Raw genomic sequence first — 15,310 nt, forward strand, 5'->3', positions numbered from 1 at the left:
TAAAACGCACAATTATGGGACTTTGGCAAGAAAATTTTGAGATTAGGCGACACGTTTGCAGATCTCTGTTATAAAAAGTCCTTTTTTTATTACATAATTTAGCCAGGCTATCTATACTACTGAGATTAAGCCATCTTGTAGAATTTACACAAGCTATTATTTTCTTGTAAGTTATTTTAAATTTGTAAGCTTACTGATTATTATAGCAATACATTCCAAGTGTACACTGATTGTTGATCTCCTATCACATCTATTCAGATGATACCCAGCTCTGTTTACCATTAGATTCTGTTTCTCCCCCTGCTAGCATGTTTAAAGGACATTAAAGAATGGATGGATGAAAACTTTATTCAGTGGAATGAAAATAAGACAGAGGTTATCCTGTTTGGCTCAAAACCGCAGATTGACAGTGGTTTCTTTGGGCCAACTTTAGTTAAAAAAAGAAAAAAACACTACTATGTTAAAAATCTGGGTGTCACATTTGATTCGGATAGAGGTTTGAAAAACAAATAAATGCGGTGGTCAGGGGCAGCTTTTTCCAGCTAAAGCGACTTAGAAAGTGAAAGCACTTACTTACTTTTAGGGATCTGGAGACCGTTATTCACACTTTTATTTTCTCAAGGCTTGATTACTGCAATGCCTTGTATGTTGGAATAAATCAGTCATCACTCTCATGGTTACAGATTGTCCAAAATGCTGAAGCTCATTTCCTGACTGTGACAAAAAGAGGGAACATATTTCACCATGCCTCTCTCCATTGGCTCCCTGTGAGAAAAATAATTGATTTTAAGGATTTAACTTACGTGTTCAAAGACTTGCTCCTATTTATATATCAGAAGTTTTAAGTTTTTATTCTCTTGAGAGATCACTCAGATCTTCATTCCAGCTGTTATTAAATGTCCCGAAATCTCGTGAAAAAGAAAGGTCTTTTTCAGTCTATGCTTCTAAACTTTGGAACACTCTATTCTTAATGATAAGAGCTTCTCCTACATTAAGCACTTTTAAAGCATCAATTAAAACCTAAATTTCTTTTCTCAGGCTTACTCATAACTTGGTTTTATTTTGTATGAATTTCTTTAAGTGTTTAAGTTTTTGTGATGTTCCAGGTTATGACTGTTTTTTGACTTATACATTTTCGTTTTTATTATGCTTTTAAGTTATTGGATTGATTTCTTGTCATGTTCTGTTTTACTATGTTTTTGCTACATCCTAACATTTATGTTGTTTTAAGGTGCCATATAAATAAACTTTAACCTTTACCTTGGAAACAATGAAGGGTGCATTATGGCTATACCACAGTGAACCATATTTGGGGAATTAATTTAATCACTCAGAATTCAGACAACATTATAGTTCATAATGCAAGATAAAGGTGCATCTCAATAAATTAGAATGTCATGGAAATGTTCATTTATTTCAAATCAAACTGTGGAACTTGTGTATTAGATTAATTCAATGCACACAAACTGAAATAGTTTAAGTCTTTGGTTCTTTTAGTTATGATAATTTTGGCTCACATTTAACAAAAACCCTCAACAAAGTAGTCAAAGTCAAAGTCACCTTTATTTAAATAGCGCTTTAAACAAAATACATTGCGTCAAAGCAACTGAACAACATTCATTAGGAAAACAGTGTGTCAATAATGCAAAATGATAGTTAAAGGCAGTTCATCATTGAATTCAGTGATGTCATCTCTGTTCAGTTAAATAGTGTCTGTGCATTTATTTGCAATCAAGTCAACTATATCGCTGTAGATGAAGTGACCCCAACTAAGCAAGCCAGAGGCGACAGCGGCAAGGAACCGAAACGCCATCGGTAACAGAATGGAGAAAAACCTTGGGAGAAACCAGGCTCAGCTGGGGGGCCAGTTCTCCTCTGACCAGACCAAACCAGTAGTTCAATTCCAGGCTGCAGCAAAGTCAGATTGTGCAGAAGAATCCTCTGTTTCCTGTGGTCTTGTCCTGGTGGTCCTCTGAGACAAGGTCTTTACAGGGGATCTGTATCTGGGGCTCTAGTTGTCCTGGTCTCCGCTGTTTTTCAGGGCAATAGAGGTCCTTTCTAGGTGCTGATCCACCATATGGTCTGGATACGTACTGGATCTGGTGGACACGGTGACCTCGGAACAAGAGAGAAACAGACAAATATTAGCGTAGATGCCATTCTTCTAATGATGTAGCAAGTACATAGGGTGTTATGGGAAGTGTTTCCGGTTCCGGTTGACCTTATTAATGCAGCCTAAAAATCCTTTAACGGATTTGGATATTAAAAGCATATTAGTATGTTATGTGTATGCCAGGTTAAAGAGATGGGTCTTTAATCTAGATTTAAACTGCAAGAGTGTGACTGCCTCCCAAACAATGTTAGGTCGGTTATTCCAGAGTTTAGGCACCAAATAGGAAAAGGATCTGCCGCCCGCAGTTGATTTTGATATTCTAGGATAGAGTTTTGAGAATGTAGCGGACGTAGAGGATTATAATGTAAAAGGAGCTCATTCAAATACTGAGGTGCTAAACCATTCAGGGCTTTGTAAGTAATAAGCAATATTTTAAAATCTATACAATGTTTGATAGGGAGCCAGTGCAGTGTTGACAGGACAGGGCTAATATGGTCATACTTCCTGGTTCTAGTATGAACTCTTGCTGCTGCATTTTGGATTAGCTTTGGTTTTTTACTAAGCGTGCAGAACAACCACCAAATAAAGCATTACAATAATCCAACCTTGAGGTCATAAATGCATGGATTAACATTTCTGCATTTGACATTGAGAGCATAGGCCGTAATTAAGATATATTTTTGAGATGGAAAAATGCAGTCCTCCAGACTCTGGGAACTTGGTTTCCAAATGAAGTATAAAACTTGCTCTCATCTGAAAAGAGGACTTTGGACCACTGGGCAACAGTCAAGTTCTTCTTCTCTTTAGCTCAGGTAAGACGGCTTTGACATTGTCTGTGGTTCAGCAAATTCATTGACACGTCTGTGTGTGGTGGCTCTTCATACCTTGACCCCAGCCTCAGTCCATTCCTTGTGAAGTTCACTCAAATTCTTGAATACATTTTACTTGACAATCCTCATAAGGCTGCAGTTCTCTCAGTTTGTTGTGCATCTTTTTCTCCCAAATTTTTTTTTTTCACTCAACTTTCTGTTAACATGCTCTGATACAGCACTCTGTGAACAGCCAGCTTCTTTGGCAATGAATGTTTGTGGCTTATCCTCCTTGTGAAAGGTGTCAGTGATTGTCTTGTGAACAACTTACATATCTGCAGTCTTCCCCATTATTGTGTCACTAGTGAACCAAACTGTGAGACCATTTTGAAGGCTAAGGAAAACTTTGCAGGTGTTTTAAGTTGATTAGCTGACTGGCATGTCACCATATTCTAATTTGTTGAGATAGTGAATTGGTGGGTTTTTGTTAAATGTGATCCAAAATCATCTCATTTAAAACAGCCAAAGACTTAAACTACTTCAATCTGTGTGCACTGAATTTATTTAATACACGAGTTTCACAATTTGAGTTGAATTACTGAAATAAATGAACTTTTCCACAACATTATAATTTATTGAGATGAACCTGTACATGGAACATGGACCTTCTTAACAGAGTTTATAACTTGTTTAACATAAGAAAAATAGAGACTGCTCCGGGTGTGTGTTCATGGTGTGTTCACTTCTCACTGCTGTGTGTGTGCACTTGGATGGGTTAAATGCAGAGCAACAATGGCACCAACAACCATTCCACATTCAAAGTCACTTAAATCCCCTTTCTTCCCCATCCTGGTGCTCGGTTTGAACTTCAGCAATCGTCTTCACCACATCTGGATGCCTAAATGCTTTGAGTTGCTGCCATGTGATTGGCTGATTAGCAATTTGTGTTACCAAGCAAATGAACAGGTGTACCTAAAGTGGCCGGTGACTGTGTATGTATATATAATGAATCAATATTAACATTTGCATGATGTGTATTTAAAACTGTTTGCCTATAAAAGCACCAAATGTTTGTAAGCAATACCACTAAACTGACATAGCCTGGTAAAGGTTACAGGATCAAACCTTAAATGGTCATCACCTGTGTGGCCCTGAGCAAAAGACACAACCTTTAGCTCTAGTCCAGCACCAACAATACCTATTTTCAAACTTTTCCTCATTAAAAACCTGATTCAACAATGTGCCTCTAGAAACAGGTTTGACAAACACTGCTCTGGGTGACTGCCCCTGCAGCAAGTGTTGTGCCATAAAATACATTTTGTTGCATGACCACATACTTACCGGGAGGGACCCAACAAAGTTTATGCACATTGCCTCCTGTAGCTTCAATGTAATATAGGTCAGAATTAGTTAAAACGGATCATCACTCAAGAATTACTTCTAACTACAAATAATTTCTATAATAAATTCATTTATTTTTTAGAGTGAAACACTGATATAAATATTCAATGTGTTAAGCTCTTCAGTATAACATTCACTCCAAACTCGAAATATTGAACAAAACAACTTGGTTACACACAAGAATAAAACTTTCTATTTGCAACAATCCTGATTATCATTAGCAGGTCACCTGAAACCCACTTCAGACCAGCTAAACCTGCTTTTAATCGCTTGGTGTTATATATATTTCATTTTAATGCAACAGTGTCATTAGGCAACAACTGCATTGTTTAAATTTTCAATCTGTAAAAAAAAAAGAATTTTAATTCATTCATTTTGATTCATTTTTAATCAATGCAAAGAACTGGTAATTTATATTATTATACATACATAAATACTCACTTTGGACATCCACATTTGTACAAAATTTATGTGTCACCAGCTAACATGTGTAGTGGAAAACTGCTTTACAGTTCAGGGAAAACAAAAACAAAAAAAAAATTTTTAACTCCAAATTTTAAAATTGGCCTATTATGAACCACTGGAATAAAGAAATGATAGACACTTATGTAGAGCAAAGAATATAACAAAGAATAATAAAATGTATGTGTCCAGCACAATATATATATATATATATACATATATATATATATATATATATATATATATATATATTTTTTTTTTTTTTTTTTTTTTTTTAGTCTTTAAGTAAGCATTTAATTTTATTTGTGTTTAACAAGGGGGTCCAGTTTAGATATGTTTTACTAAATATATTTAATTAAATATATTATTCCATTTTAACTTACTAGACTGATAGGATATGATGGCCAATATACCATGCAATCCTGATTAAACATTAAAATATTCATTAAAGGAGAAAGAAATTAGTTAATTAAACAAAATAGTTTGCTCAAAAAATACATCTCTATCAATCAATGGCTTCATGCTTAGGGCAAAATGTAAGGAATTATGGAGGAATTTAAGTGAAACTCTAAAATGCTAACATACCATACAGACCTGTCTTCAGCCACACCTGCTGCATTAGGGAATGGGGCAAGGGTTTTATGGCCCACCCCCTTAGGCAATCCATCTGGTCCCTCCCAGTTTTGTCCACATAAAAGGGACAGGGGTCATCTTCTTCTCACTCATCCGCTCTCTCATTCTCCAGCCAGAGTTGAGGACGACAACAAGCCTTCTCCAGAATGACTTCTTCTTTTTCCACCCGCACCTACATGTCTTCAGGAAGTTCTTCCCAATTTGGTGGAGGAGCTGGTCGTGTCACAGCCATGCGTGCTGGTAGTGTCTATGGAGGAGCAGGAGGAACCGGGGTCCGTATCTCCAGTTCCTCTGCTTCTCGTTCCTTCTCTGCTGGTGGTGGTTCTGGTTTCGGTGCTGGCGCTGGCTTCAACCTGTCTGATGCTGTTGATGTGACTGCAAATGAGAAAGCCACCATGCAAAACCTCAACGACCGTCTGGCGTCCTACCTGGAGAAGGTGCGCTCCCTCGAGAAGGCCAATGCTGATATTGAGCTGAAGATTCGCCAGTTCCTGGAGAGCAAGGCCACTCCTGCTGCTCGAGACTACAGCGCCTACTACGCTACTATCAGTGACCTCCAGACCAAGGTACCTGACTAACCTATTAAAAACATGATAGTAAAGTCAATCATTAAACTTCCTTTAGACAATAATTAACCAATTCTATACATCCCATGGTTCCTAATTCAGAGAATGTGAAAAATACTGGATTTCTCAAGAATGCGATTTGACTCCTTTTTTTTTTCAATCTGTGCCCCTGAAGATTCAGCATGCCACTGGTGTGAATGGAGGCATCTACTTGAGCATTGACAATGCCAAGCTGGCTGCAGATGACTTCAGGGTCAAGTAAGTAACCAGCAACATAAACAAACAGCATTTTCAACAACTGCAAAAAGTCTAAAGCATTTAAATGAGATTGTTTTTTTGTGGAGATATGAGAATGAGCTGAGCATGAGGCAGTCTGTAGAGGCAGACATTGCTGGCCTGAGGAGGGTGCTGGATGAGCTGACAATGACCAGATCTGATCTGGAGTTGCAGATTGAGGGTCTAAAAGAAGAACTGATCTTCCTCAAAAAGAACCATGAGGAGGTAAGTTGGTGGTGGGTTCACACTCAGTAATTCCTCTTGAAATGTATTTAAGGCAAATGCTCAGTTGTTTTCACTGGATCTTTAGGAACTCTTGGCAGTACGCTCCCAGATGAGTGGACAAGTCAATGTAGAGGTAGATGCAGCACCACAGGAAGACCTGACCAAGATCATGGCTGAAATCCGTGAGCAATACGAGGCAGTTGCTGCCAAGAACCGCAAAGAACTCGAGGCCTGGTTCCATTCTAAGGTAACGTCAGAGATTTTTTTTTTAAGGGCAATGTTTTAATAAATTAACAAAAGGTCTGACTGCTTTGCTGTCTCTCATAGAGTGAAGCCCTTACCAAGGAAGTTACCGTGACCACAGAAACCCTTCAAATATCCCGATCTGAAATCACGGAGGTTAAACGCACACTCCAGAGTCTTCAAATCGAGCTACAGTCCCAACTCAGCATGGTAAGCAGGCAGAGATGAATCTTGTTCATTTTGGTCATCATACTGCATAGAACACAGAATAACTAAGCTTTCCCCAACAGAAAGCGTCGCTGGAAGGCACTTTGGCAGACACACAGGCCCGCTACAGTGCCATGTTGTCTAGCTACCAGTTCCAGGTGACCAGCCTGGAAGAGCAGCTGATGCAGCTTCGTGCCGATCTCGAGCGCCAAGGGCAAGAGTACAGCATCCTTCTGGACATCAAGACCAAACTGGAGATGGAGATTGCAGAGTACAGGAGACTTCTGGATGGAGAGGCTATAAGGTGAGACACAACTACAATACAAAATCTGTGAATAATAACATTTAGACAGTAGTGTCACTGTTTTTGAACGAGCAGTGGTGGTTTATTATAATAAACAAAATTAAAGTGAGATGTGGATACCTGTCTGGTATTTCTGTAGTGTAATATTACTTGTTTGTACCTCTGCAGTGTCTCAACCTCAAGCTCAAGCTCATCCTCGACTACACGCAAAGTGGTAACCATTGTGGAAGAGGTGGTGGATGGCAAAGTGGTCAGCTCATCCGCCCAGTCTAAAAGCGAGACTATGTCAAAAACATCCTAACTCATAGTGATGAAATCAATAAACTGCACTGACTGTGCACAAACTATGCATTTCTAGTGCCTGTCTTACTTACGTTTTGTTGTCATATTTTATGGCACAATGTAAAAATGTATGCAAAAGATTTTAAATGGGGGAAAAAGTAGATCTGCTAGTATTAGCGTAGTTGTGGTAAAAAAAAAAAAAAGAATGACAGCTATCTAAAAAGCCAAATTCCATCGCTGTTCCCAAGTTGACTTGAAAGGTTAAAGAGTAGCTACTCTAGCAGACAGCTGGTGATTTCTACTGAAAGATGATGACATCTTGGGATTTGAGACATATCACACGTCAAACAAAACTAATCCACTGGAATAACAAGTTCTATAGTTTTTAAAGCTTTAAGAAAATGTGGAGAACTAAGATGTTACAAAGAGAATATTTAAGTGCTAGGACATGACACCCCCATCAGTACTTAAGTATTAAATATTACAGCAAGAAAACATTGAAGTAGGCTGATTGGGAATGTCACAATGTACAATTAGCCCATACACAAATTCGATTCAAAGTACAGTAAGTTAAACATTTTGAAAATATTATGACTTTAATTAGCCCTTGTGAAAAAGAAGTGCACTTAAGTATACTTTTATAAAGTGTGCTTATTGCGGAAATAATATACTTTAAAAGAACACACATAAATGCAAATTAAATATGTTATTTTCGCCGCTTAAGTACATTGTATTTGTAATTAATTTCAAATGTATCACATTTTAAAGTTATATTAAATGCAATAAGTTGAACTTTTGAGTGATTTGTTTGAACAACTTAAGTGGGACTTAAGTGGCACTTTTTAGTACATCTTTATATGTACAATTATATGTTCCGAATTGCTTTTAGTGTCTTTAAAACGTGCTTAAAGTGTACTATTAATGTACTGACTTGCAATTAATGTGAACTAAAATACACTTTAATGTCAGTTAACAATATACTTAAGTGTGAATTAAATGTAATGTTTTTGACCACATAAATGCATATTATTTGTAATTAATTTCAAAAATATTACAATTTAAAATTACATTAATTGCAATTAGTTTAACTTTTGAGTGATATTTTTGAACCAATTAAGTGGGACTTAAGTATATTTTATATGTGTTTTGAAATATGGTAAATATGTATTTCTGAATAAGCAATTAATGTGAACTAAAATATACTTCAATGTCATATATCTCTGGCAATGAAGTTGAAATTGAGTATATTAAATAATAATAATAACCTCTTAATAACCTAGTTACAATCAAAGCAAAAACACTAAATGGTAAACTCTCTACATTTATTGACAAATCAATCTCTAAAACAAATACACAAAAATGCTTTTTGCTGATGCACAAGAAAAACCCAACACTATACAGAGTCTGGAGAACAATGTTAATTTCACCATCACAGAAAACAAGATGTGTAAACCGGTTTCCTCATCGGGGACCTAAAAATGTCCACAAGGTCAAAATTTACTGGTATCACTATACTTGTGGAGTCATTTTGTCGCCATAACATATAGGATTACTAACACACTAATGACACTCATTTAATACAAAAGAAAGAAAGAAAATTATCTATCCATGTACAACAAATAAGACCTTATTGTAAAACATTATCAAAGTGGGTTACTTGTACCCCTGGTTTCACAGACAAGGATTAAGACCAGCCCAAGACTAAAATGTGATAACTGATAGAAAACTGATAGAAAACTGATAGAAACTTGCACTGACTGATCTCTAAAAATACCAGTGCCTTTGTTTTGTCTCAAGATGCACACCAGTAATGTTTTTTCTAAGGCATGTCAAAGAAAATGACTTAAATGTCCTTTTTGAACTATGATCCTGGCTTAGACTAAACCTTTACTAGCACCAACATTAAACAGGACTGAAAGTTTTCTTCTAAAATCTTACTACAGCATTAGTGAATACAAGTTTCACTAAATAAATTAATTAATAAAAAAAAACTCCAAATGAACTTGATGGGATGGGCTGTCTGTCAATGTCCCAGAAGCTCTCCATCGGCACTAAACTTCACACATCATGAAGCTGCAGATCATCTCTCCAGTCTGTGTGAACGGAAAAATGATCCAAAGAGGCAGGAAAGTCCAAAAAGTTTCCTTGAGGAAAGAAGAACAATTGTTATAAAACATTTCCAGCCATTATAATTGGTTCAGTTGAGTGAAAGCAATAAACAAAGTTGCAGTCTAAAGTTTATATACACATTGCAGTATCAGTAAAATGTTAATAATTTAAGCAGTAAGAGGGTAGAGAGGTAGAATAACTCAAAAAAATACATTTACTACTCTGATGAAGCAGTATCTTCTGCAAGGTGTGTGTAAACTTTTGACCACATCTGCATTACCTAAGAGCTGAATTAACATTACCTCAATCATCAGGGCAACATGGTGGAAGAATACTGGGAGATGCTCCTTCAGATTTCCCATAAACAGCAGAATTCCACTGATCACACCATCTTCATTGACACTGGGCTTTAAAAATAGATTACATTTTTACAAAATTCATTATTCCTACTTTACAGGGAATAAAACATAACTCTTCCAATTACCAAAAATATATAAATATCCCTTTTTTTTCTTTTATAAAAAAAACTAAATCTTGCCTTGTAAGCTTCTCTCACACATCTTCACAAAGGATGTTTCTGTATGAACCACGGCTGGCACAGAAAAACTACTGTCCTCATCCTTTGGTTTGTTACCTGTAAAATATGTTGATTAGAGGGGGGTCTGTAAATGCACAGAAGGGAATATATTACTTGCAAATGGAAAAGATTCAAAGCAGTTCAAATCCATAGGGATACTGACTTAATATAGCACTTTTAGCTTGTCTTGTGTGATCAGGGTGAGCTGACTGGTCAACAATTCATTAAAAACTTCTAACATCACCTCTTCAGTACTGGTATGTGTCTCTACATTGTATCTCCAGAAACAAAACTGTACTGATCCTGCAAAAATTAATAACTCCAGATAGAAACATATTACATCACAAACACAAGCAGTAATGGAACATCTCGCTCTTTAAATGCAAAAAGAAAAAGAAAAAACAGCAATATTTCTAGAGGTGGCTGATATATTGAATATTGCTGGTGGTTATAATATCGATTATGTACATTAAATATTACAACATCAGATCTCTGAATTTTGTTCAGTAGCTCCAATTTCTTTAGTCCACACATGCGCGATCACATTCCAATTATCATAATGCAGTCAGGGATAAATTATGCGATTAATTCAACCTCCTGAGTTCATATAGCAAGAACTGCGTTAGGATGAAAGCCACATTAATGGCAAGACTAAATTAAGAAAATGTATATGAAGATAGGCTATACTTACTTGATTCGTCGTCTGCAGCACATAATGTCTCATGTAATCATCCAAACGTGTTTGTTTCTTCCCTCAACATATCGCATATCGCATATAAAAGCACCAAAGGTTTGTGAGCAATACCACTAAACTGACATAGCCTGGTAAAGGTTACAGGATCAAACCTTAAATGGTCATCACCTGTGTGGCCCTGAGCAAAAGACACAATCTTTAGCTCTAGGCCAGCACCAACAATACCTATTTTCAAACTTTTCCTCATTAAAAACCTGATTCAACAATGTGCCTCTAGAAACAGGTTTGAGAAACACTGCTCTGGGTGACTGCCCCTGCAGCAAGTGTTGTGCCATAAAATACATTTTGTTGCATGACCACATACTTACCGGGAGGGACCCAACAAAGTTTATGCACATTGCCTCCTGTAGCTTCAATGTAATATGGGTCAGAATTAGTTAAAACTGAAAGCAAAATCTAAAAATCATCACACAAGAATTACTTCTAACTACAAATAATTTCTATAATAAATTCATTTATTTTTTTAGAGTGAAACACTGATATAAATATTCAATGTGTTAAGCTCTTCAGTATAACATTCACTCCAAACTCAAAATATTTAAAAGTTGAACAACACAACTTGGTTACACACAAGCATAAAACATTCTATTTGCAATAATCCTGATTATCATTAGCAGATCACCTGAAAGGGGGAGTCGTGGCCTAATGGTTAGAGAGTCGGACTCCCAATCGAAAGGTTGTGAGTTCGAGTCCCGGGCCGGCAGGAATTGTGGGTGGGGGGAGTGCATGTACAGTTCTCTCTCCACCTTCAATACCACGACTTAGGTGCCCTTGAGCAAGGCATCGAACCCCCAACTGCTCCCCGGGCGCCGCAGCATAAATGGCTGTCCACTGCTCCGGGTGTGTGCTCACAGTGTGTGTGTGTGTTCACTGCTCTGTGTGTGTGCACTTCGGATGGGTTAAATGCAGAGCACAAATTCTGAGTATGGGTCACCATACTTGGCTGAATGTCACTTCACTTTCACTGAAACCCACTTCAGACCAGCTAAACTTGCTTTTAATCGCTTGATGTTTAATATAGCTCCTTTTGATGCAACAGTATCATTAGGCAACAACTTGCTTTGTTTAAATTCACAATCTGCTAAAAAAAAAAAAGAATTAATAAAAAAACATGTAAACTAGGTAATGGATTTTTCATTAATGGAAAGAATTGGTCATTTATATTATTATACATACAAAAAATACTCACTTTGGACATCCACATTTGTACAAGCTTTATGTGTCAGCAGCTAACATGTGTAGTGGAAAACTGCTTTTCAGTTCAGGAAAAAAAAAAAACTTTTTTTAACCCCCAAATTTAAAATTGGTCTATTATGAACGACTGGAGTAAAGAAATGATAGACACCTATGTAGAGTAAAGAATTTAACAAAGAATAATAAAAATGTATGTGGTGTAGTACAAAAAAATATATCTTGTAGGCTTTAAGTAACCATTTAATTTTATTTGTGTTTAACAAAAGAAAGACCAACTATGCATATTCCAGTTTAGCTGGTTTACTAAATATATTAAATAAAATATATTATTCCATTTTTACTTACTAGACTGATAGGATATTATGGCCAATATACCATGCATTCCTAATTCAAACATTCAAAGTTTATTTAAAGTAGAAATAAATTAGTTAATTAAACAAAATTGTTTGCTCAAAATATATATCTCTGTCAATCAATGGCTTCATGCTTAGGGCAAAATGTAAGGAATTATGGAGGAATTTAAGTGAAACTCTAAAATGCTAACATACCATACAGACCTGTCTTCAGTCACACCTGCTGCCTTAGGGAATGGGGCAAGGGCTTTATGGCCCACCCCCTTAGGCAATCCATCTGGTCCCTTCCGGTTTTGTCCACATAAAAGGGACAGGGGTCATCTTCTCCTCACTCATCCGCTCTCTCATTCTCCAGCCAGAGTTGAGGACGACAACAAGCCTTCTTCAGAATGACTTCTTCTTTTTCCACCCGCACCTACATGTCTTCAGGAAGTTCTTCCCAATTTGGTGGAGGAGCTGGTCGTGTCACAGCCATGCGTGCTGGTAGTGTCTATGGAGGAGCAGGAGGAACCGGGGTCCGTATCTCCAGTTCCTCTGCTTCTCGTTCCTTCTCTGCTGGTGGTGGTTCTGGTTTCGGTGCTGGCGCTGGCTTCAACCTGTCTGATGCTGTTGATGTGACTGCAAATGAGAAAGCCACCATGCAAAACCTCAACGACCGTCTGGCGTCCTACCTGGAGAAGGTGCGCTCCCTCGAGAAGGCCAATGCTGATATTGAGCTGAAGATTCGCCAGTTCCTGGAGAGCAAGGCCACTCCTGCTGCTCGAGACTACAGCGCCTACTACGCTACTATCAGTGACCTCCAGACCAAGGTACCTGACTAACCTATTAAACATTATAGTAAAGTCAATCATTAAACTTCCTTTAGACAATAATTAACCAATTCTATATATCCCATGGTTCCTAATTCAGAGAATGTGAAAAATACTGGATTTCTCAAGAATGCGATTTGACTCCTTTTTTTTTTCAATCTGTGCCCCTGAAGATTCAGCATGCCACTGGTGTGAATGGAGGCATCTACTTGAGCATTGACAATGCCAAGCTGGCTGCAGATGACTTCAGGGTCAAGTAAGTAACCAGCAACATAAACAAACAGCATTTTCAACAACTGCAAAAAGTATAAAACATTTAAATGAGTTTCTTTTTTTGTGGAGATATGAGAATGAGCTGAGCATGAGGCAGTCTGTAGAGGCAGACATTGCTGGCCTGAGGAGGGTGCTGGATGAGCTGACAATGACCAGATCTGATCTGGAGTTGCAGATTGAGGGTCTAAAAGAAGAACTGATCTTCCTCAAAAAGAACCATGAGGAGGTAAGTTGGTGGTGGGTTCACACTCAGTAATTCCTCTTGAAATGTATGTAAGGCAAATGCTCAGTTGTTTTCACTGGATCTTTAGGAACTCTTGGCAGTACGCTCCCAGATGAGTGGACAAGTCAACGTAGAGGTAGATGCAGCACCACAGGAAGACCTGACCAAGATCATGGCTGAAATCCGTGAGCAATACGAGGCAGTTGCTGCCAAGAACCGCAAAGAACTTGAGGCCTGGTTCCATTCTAAGGTAACGTCAAATTTTTTTATTTTATTTATTTATTTTTAAAGGGCAATGTTTTAATGAAAATCAACAAAAGGTCTGACTGCTTTGCTGTCTCTCATAGAGTGAAGAACTTACCCAGGTAGTTACCGTGACCACAGAAACCCTTCAAATATCCCGATCTAAAATCACGGAGGGTAAACGCACACTCCAGAGTCTTCAAATCGAGCTACAGTCCCAACTCAGCATGGTAAGCAGTCAGAGATGAATCTTGTTCATTTTGGTCATCATACTGCATAGAACACAGAATAACTAAGCTTTCCCCAACAGAAAGCGTCGCTGGAAGGCACTTTGGCAGACACACAGGCCCGCTACAGTGCCATGTTGTCTAGCTACCAGTTCCAGGTGACCAGCCTGGAAGAGCAGCTGATGCAGCTTCGTGCCGATCTCGAGCGCCAAGGGCAAGAGTACAGCATCCTTCTGGACATCAAGACCAAACTGGAGATGGAGATTGCAGAGTACAGGAGACTTCTGGATGGAGAGGCTATAAGGTGAAACTACAATACAAAATCTCTGAAGAATAACATTTAGACAGTAGTGTCACAGTTTTTCAACGAGCAGTGGTGGTTTATTATAATAAACAAAATTAAAGTGAGATGTGGATACCTGTCTGGCATTTCTGTAGTGTAATATTACTTTTTTGTACCTCTGTAGTGTCTCAACCTCAAGCTCAAGCTCATCCTCGACTACACGCAAAGTGGTAACCATTGTGGAAGAGGTGGTGGATGGTAAAGTGGTCAGCTCATCCTCCCAGTCTAAAAGCGAGACTGTGTCAAAAACATCCTAACTCATAGTAATGAAATCAATAAACTGCACTGGCTGTGCACAAACTATGCATTTCTAGTGCCTGTCTTATTGTCTTCTGTTTTGTTGTCATATTTTATGGCACAATGTAAAAATGTATGCAAAAGATTTTAAATTGGGGAAAAGGTATTAGTTAGGTTAGTATTAGCCTAGTTGTGGTAAAAAATGAATGACCGCTAACTAAAAAGCCAATTTCCATCACTGTTCACAAGTTGACTGACAGCTGGTGATTTCTACTGAAAGAAGACATGTTGGGATTTGAGACCTATTGCACATCAAACAAAAACTAATCCACTGGAATAACAAGTTCTATAGCTGTTAAAGCTTTAAGAAAATATGGAGGACTAAGATGTTACAAAGGGAATGTTTTCTCTTCCCTAAAACCAAGAGTGCTAGGATCAGGACTCTAA

At 37.7% G+C, this 15,310-nt stretch overlaps 2 protein-coding genes across 2 annotated transcripts; both read left to right on the plus strand.

The window, feature by feature from the left end:
* The first annotated feature begins 5,544 nt into the window (after nucleotides 1-5,544).
* Nucleotides 5,545-7,588, plus strand: LOC132145049 (keratin, type I cytoskeletal 13-like). Its single transcript, XM_059555761.1, has 7 exons — nucleotides 5,545-5,984; nucleotides 6,160-6,242; nucleotides 6,329-6,485; nucleotides 6,571-6,732; nucleotides 6,813-6,938; nucleotides 7,019-7,239; nucleotides 7,408-7,588. The coding sequence occupies exons 1-7, from the start codon at nucleotides 5,565-5,567 to the stop codon at nucleotides 7,538-7,540; spliced, it is 1,302 nt and encodes a 433-aa protein (XP_059411744.1). The 5' UTR covers nucleotides 5,545-5,564; the 3' UTR covers nucleotides 7,541-7,588.
* A 5,241-nt stretch (nucleotides 7,589-12,829) lies between these two features.
* LOC132145050 (keratin, type I cytoskeletal 13-like) lies at nucleotides 12,830-14,933 on the plus strand. Its single transcript, XM_059555763.1, has 7 exons — nucleotides 12,830-13,317; nucleotides 13,491-13,573; nucleotides 13,660-13,816; nucleotides 13,902-14,063; nucleotides 14,161-14,286; nucleotides 14,367-14,587; nucleotides 14,751-14,933. Exons 1-7 carry the CDS (start codon nucleotides 12,898-12,900, stop codon nucleotides 14,881-14,883), a joined length of 1,302 nt encoding a protein of 433 aa, XP_059411746.1. The 5' UTR covers nucleotides 12,830-12,897; the 3' UTR covers nucleotides 14,884-14,933.
* Nucleotides 14,934-15,310: the final 377 nt, after the last annotated feature.

Source organism: Carassius carassius, chromosome 8 (assembly GCF_963082965.1).
Source record: "Carassius carassius chromosome 8, fCarCar2.1, whole genome shotgun sequence".
Classification (NCBI taxonomy): Eukaryota; Metazoa; Chordata; class Actinopteri; order Cypriniformes; family Cyprinidae; genus Carassius; species Carassius carassius.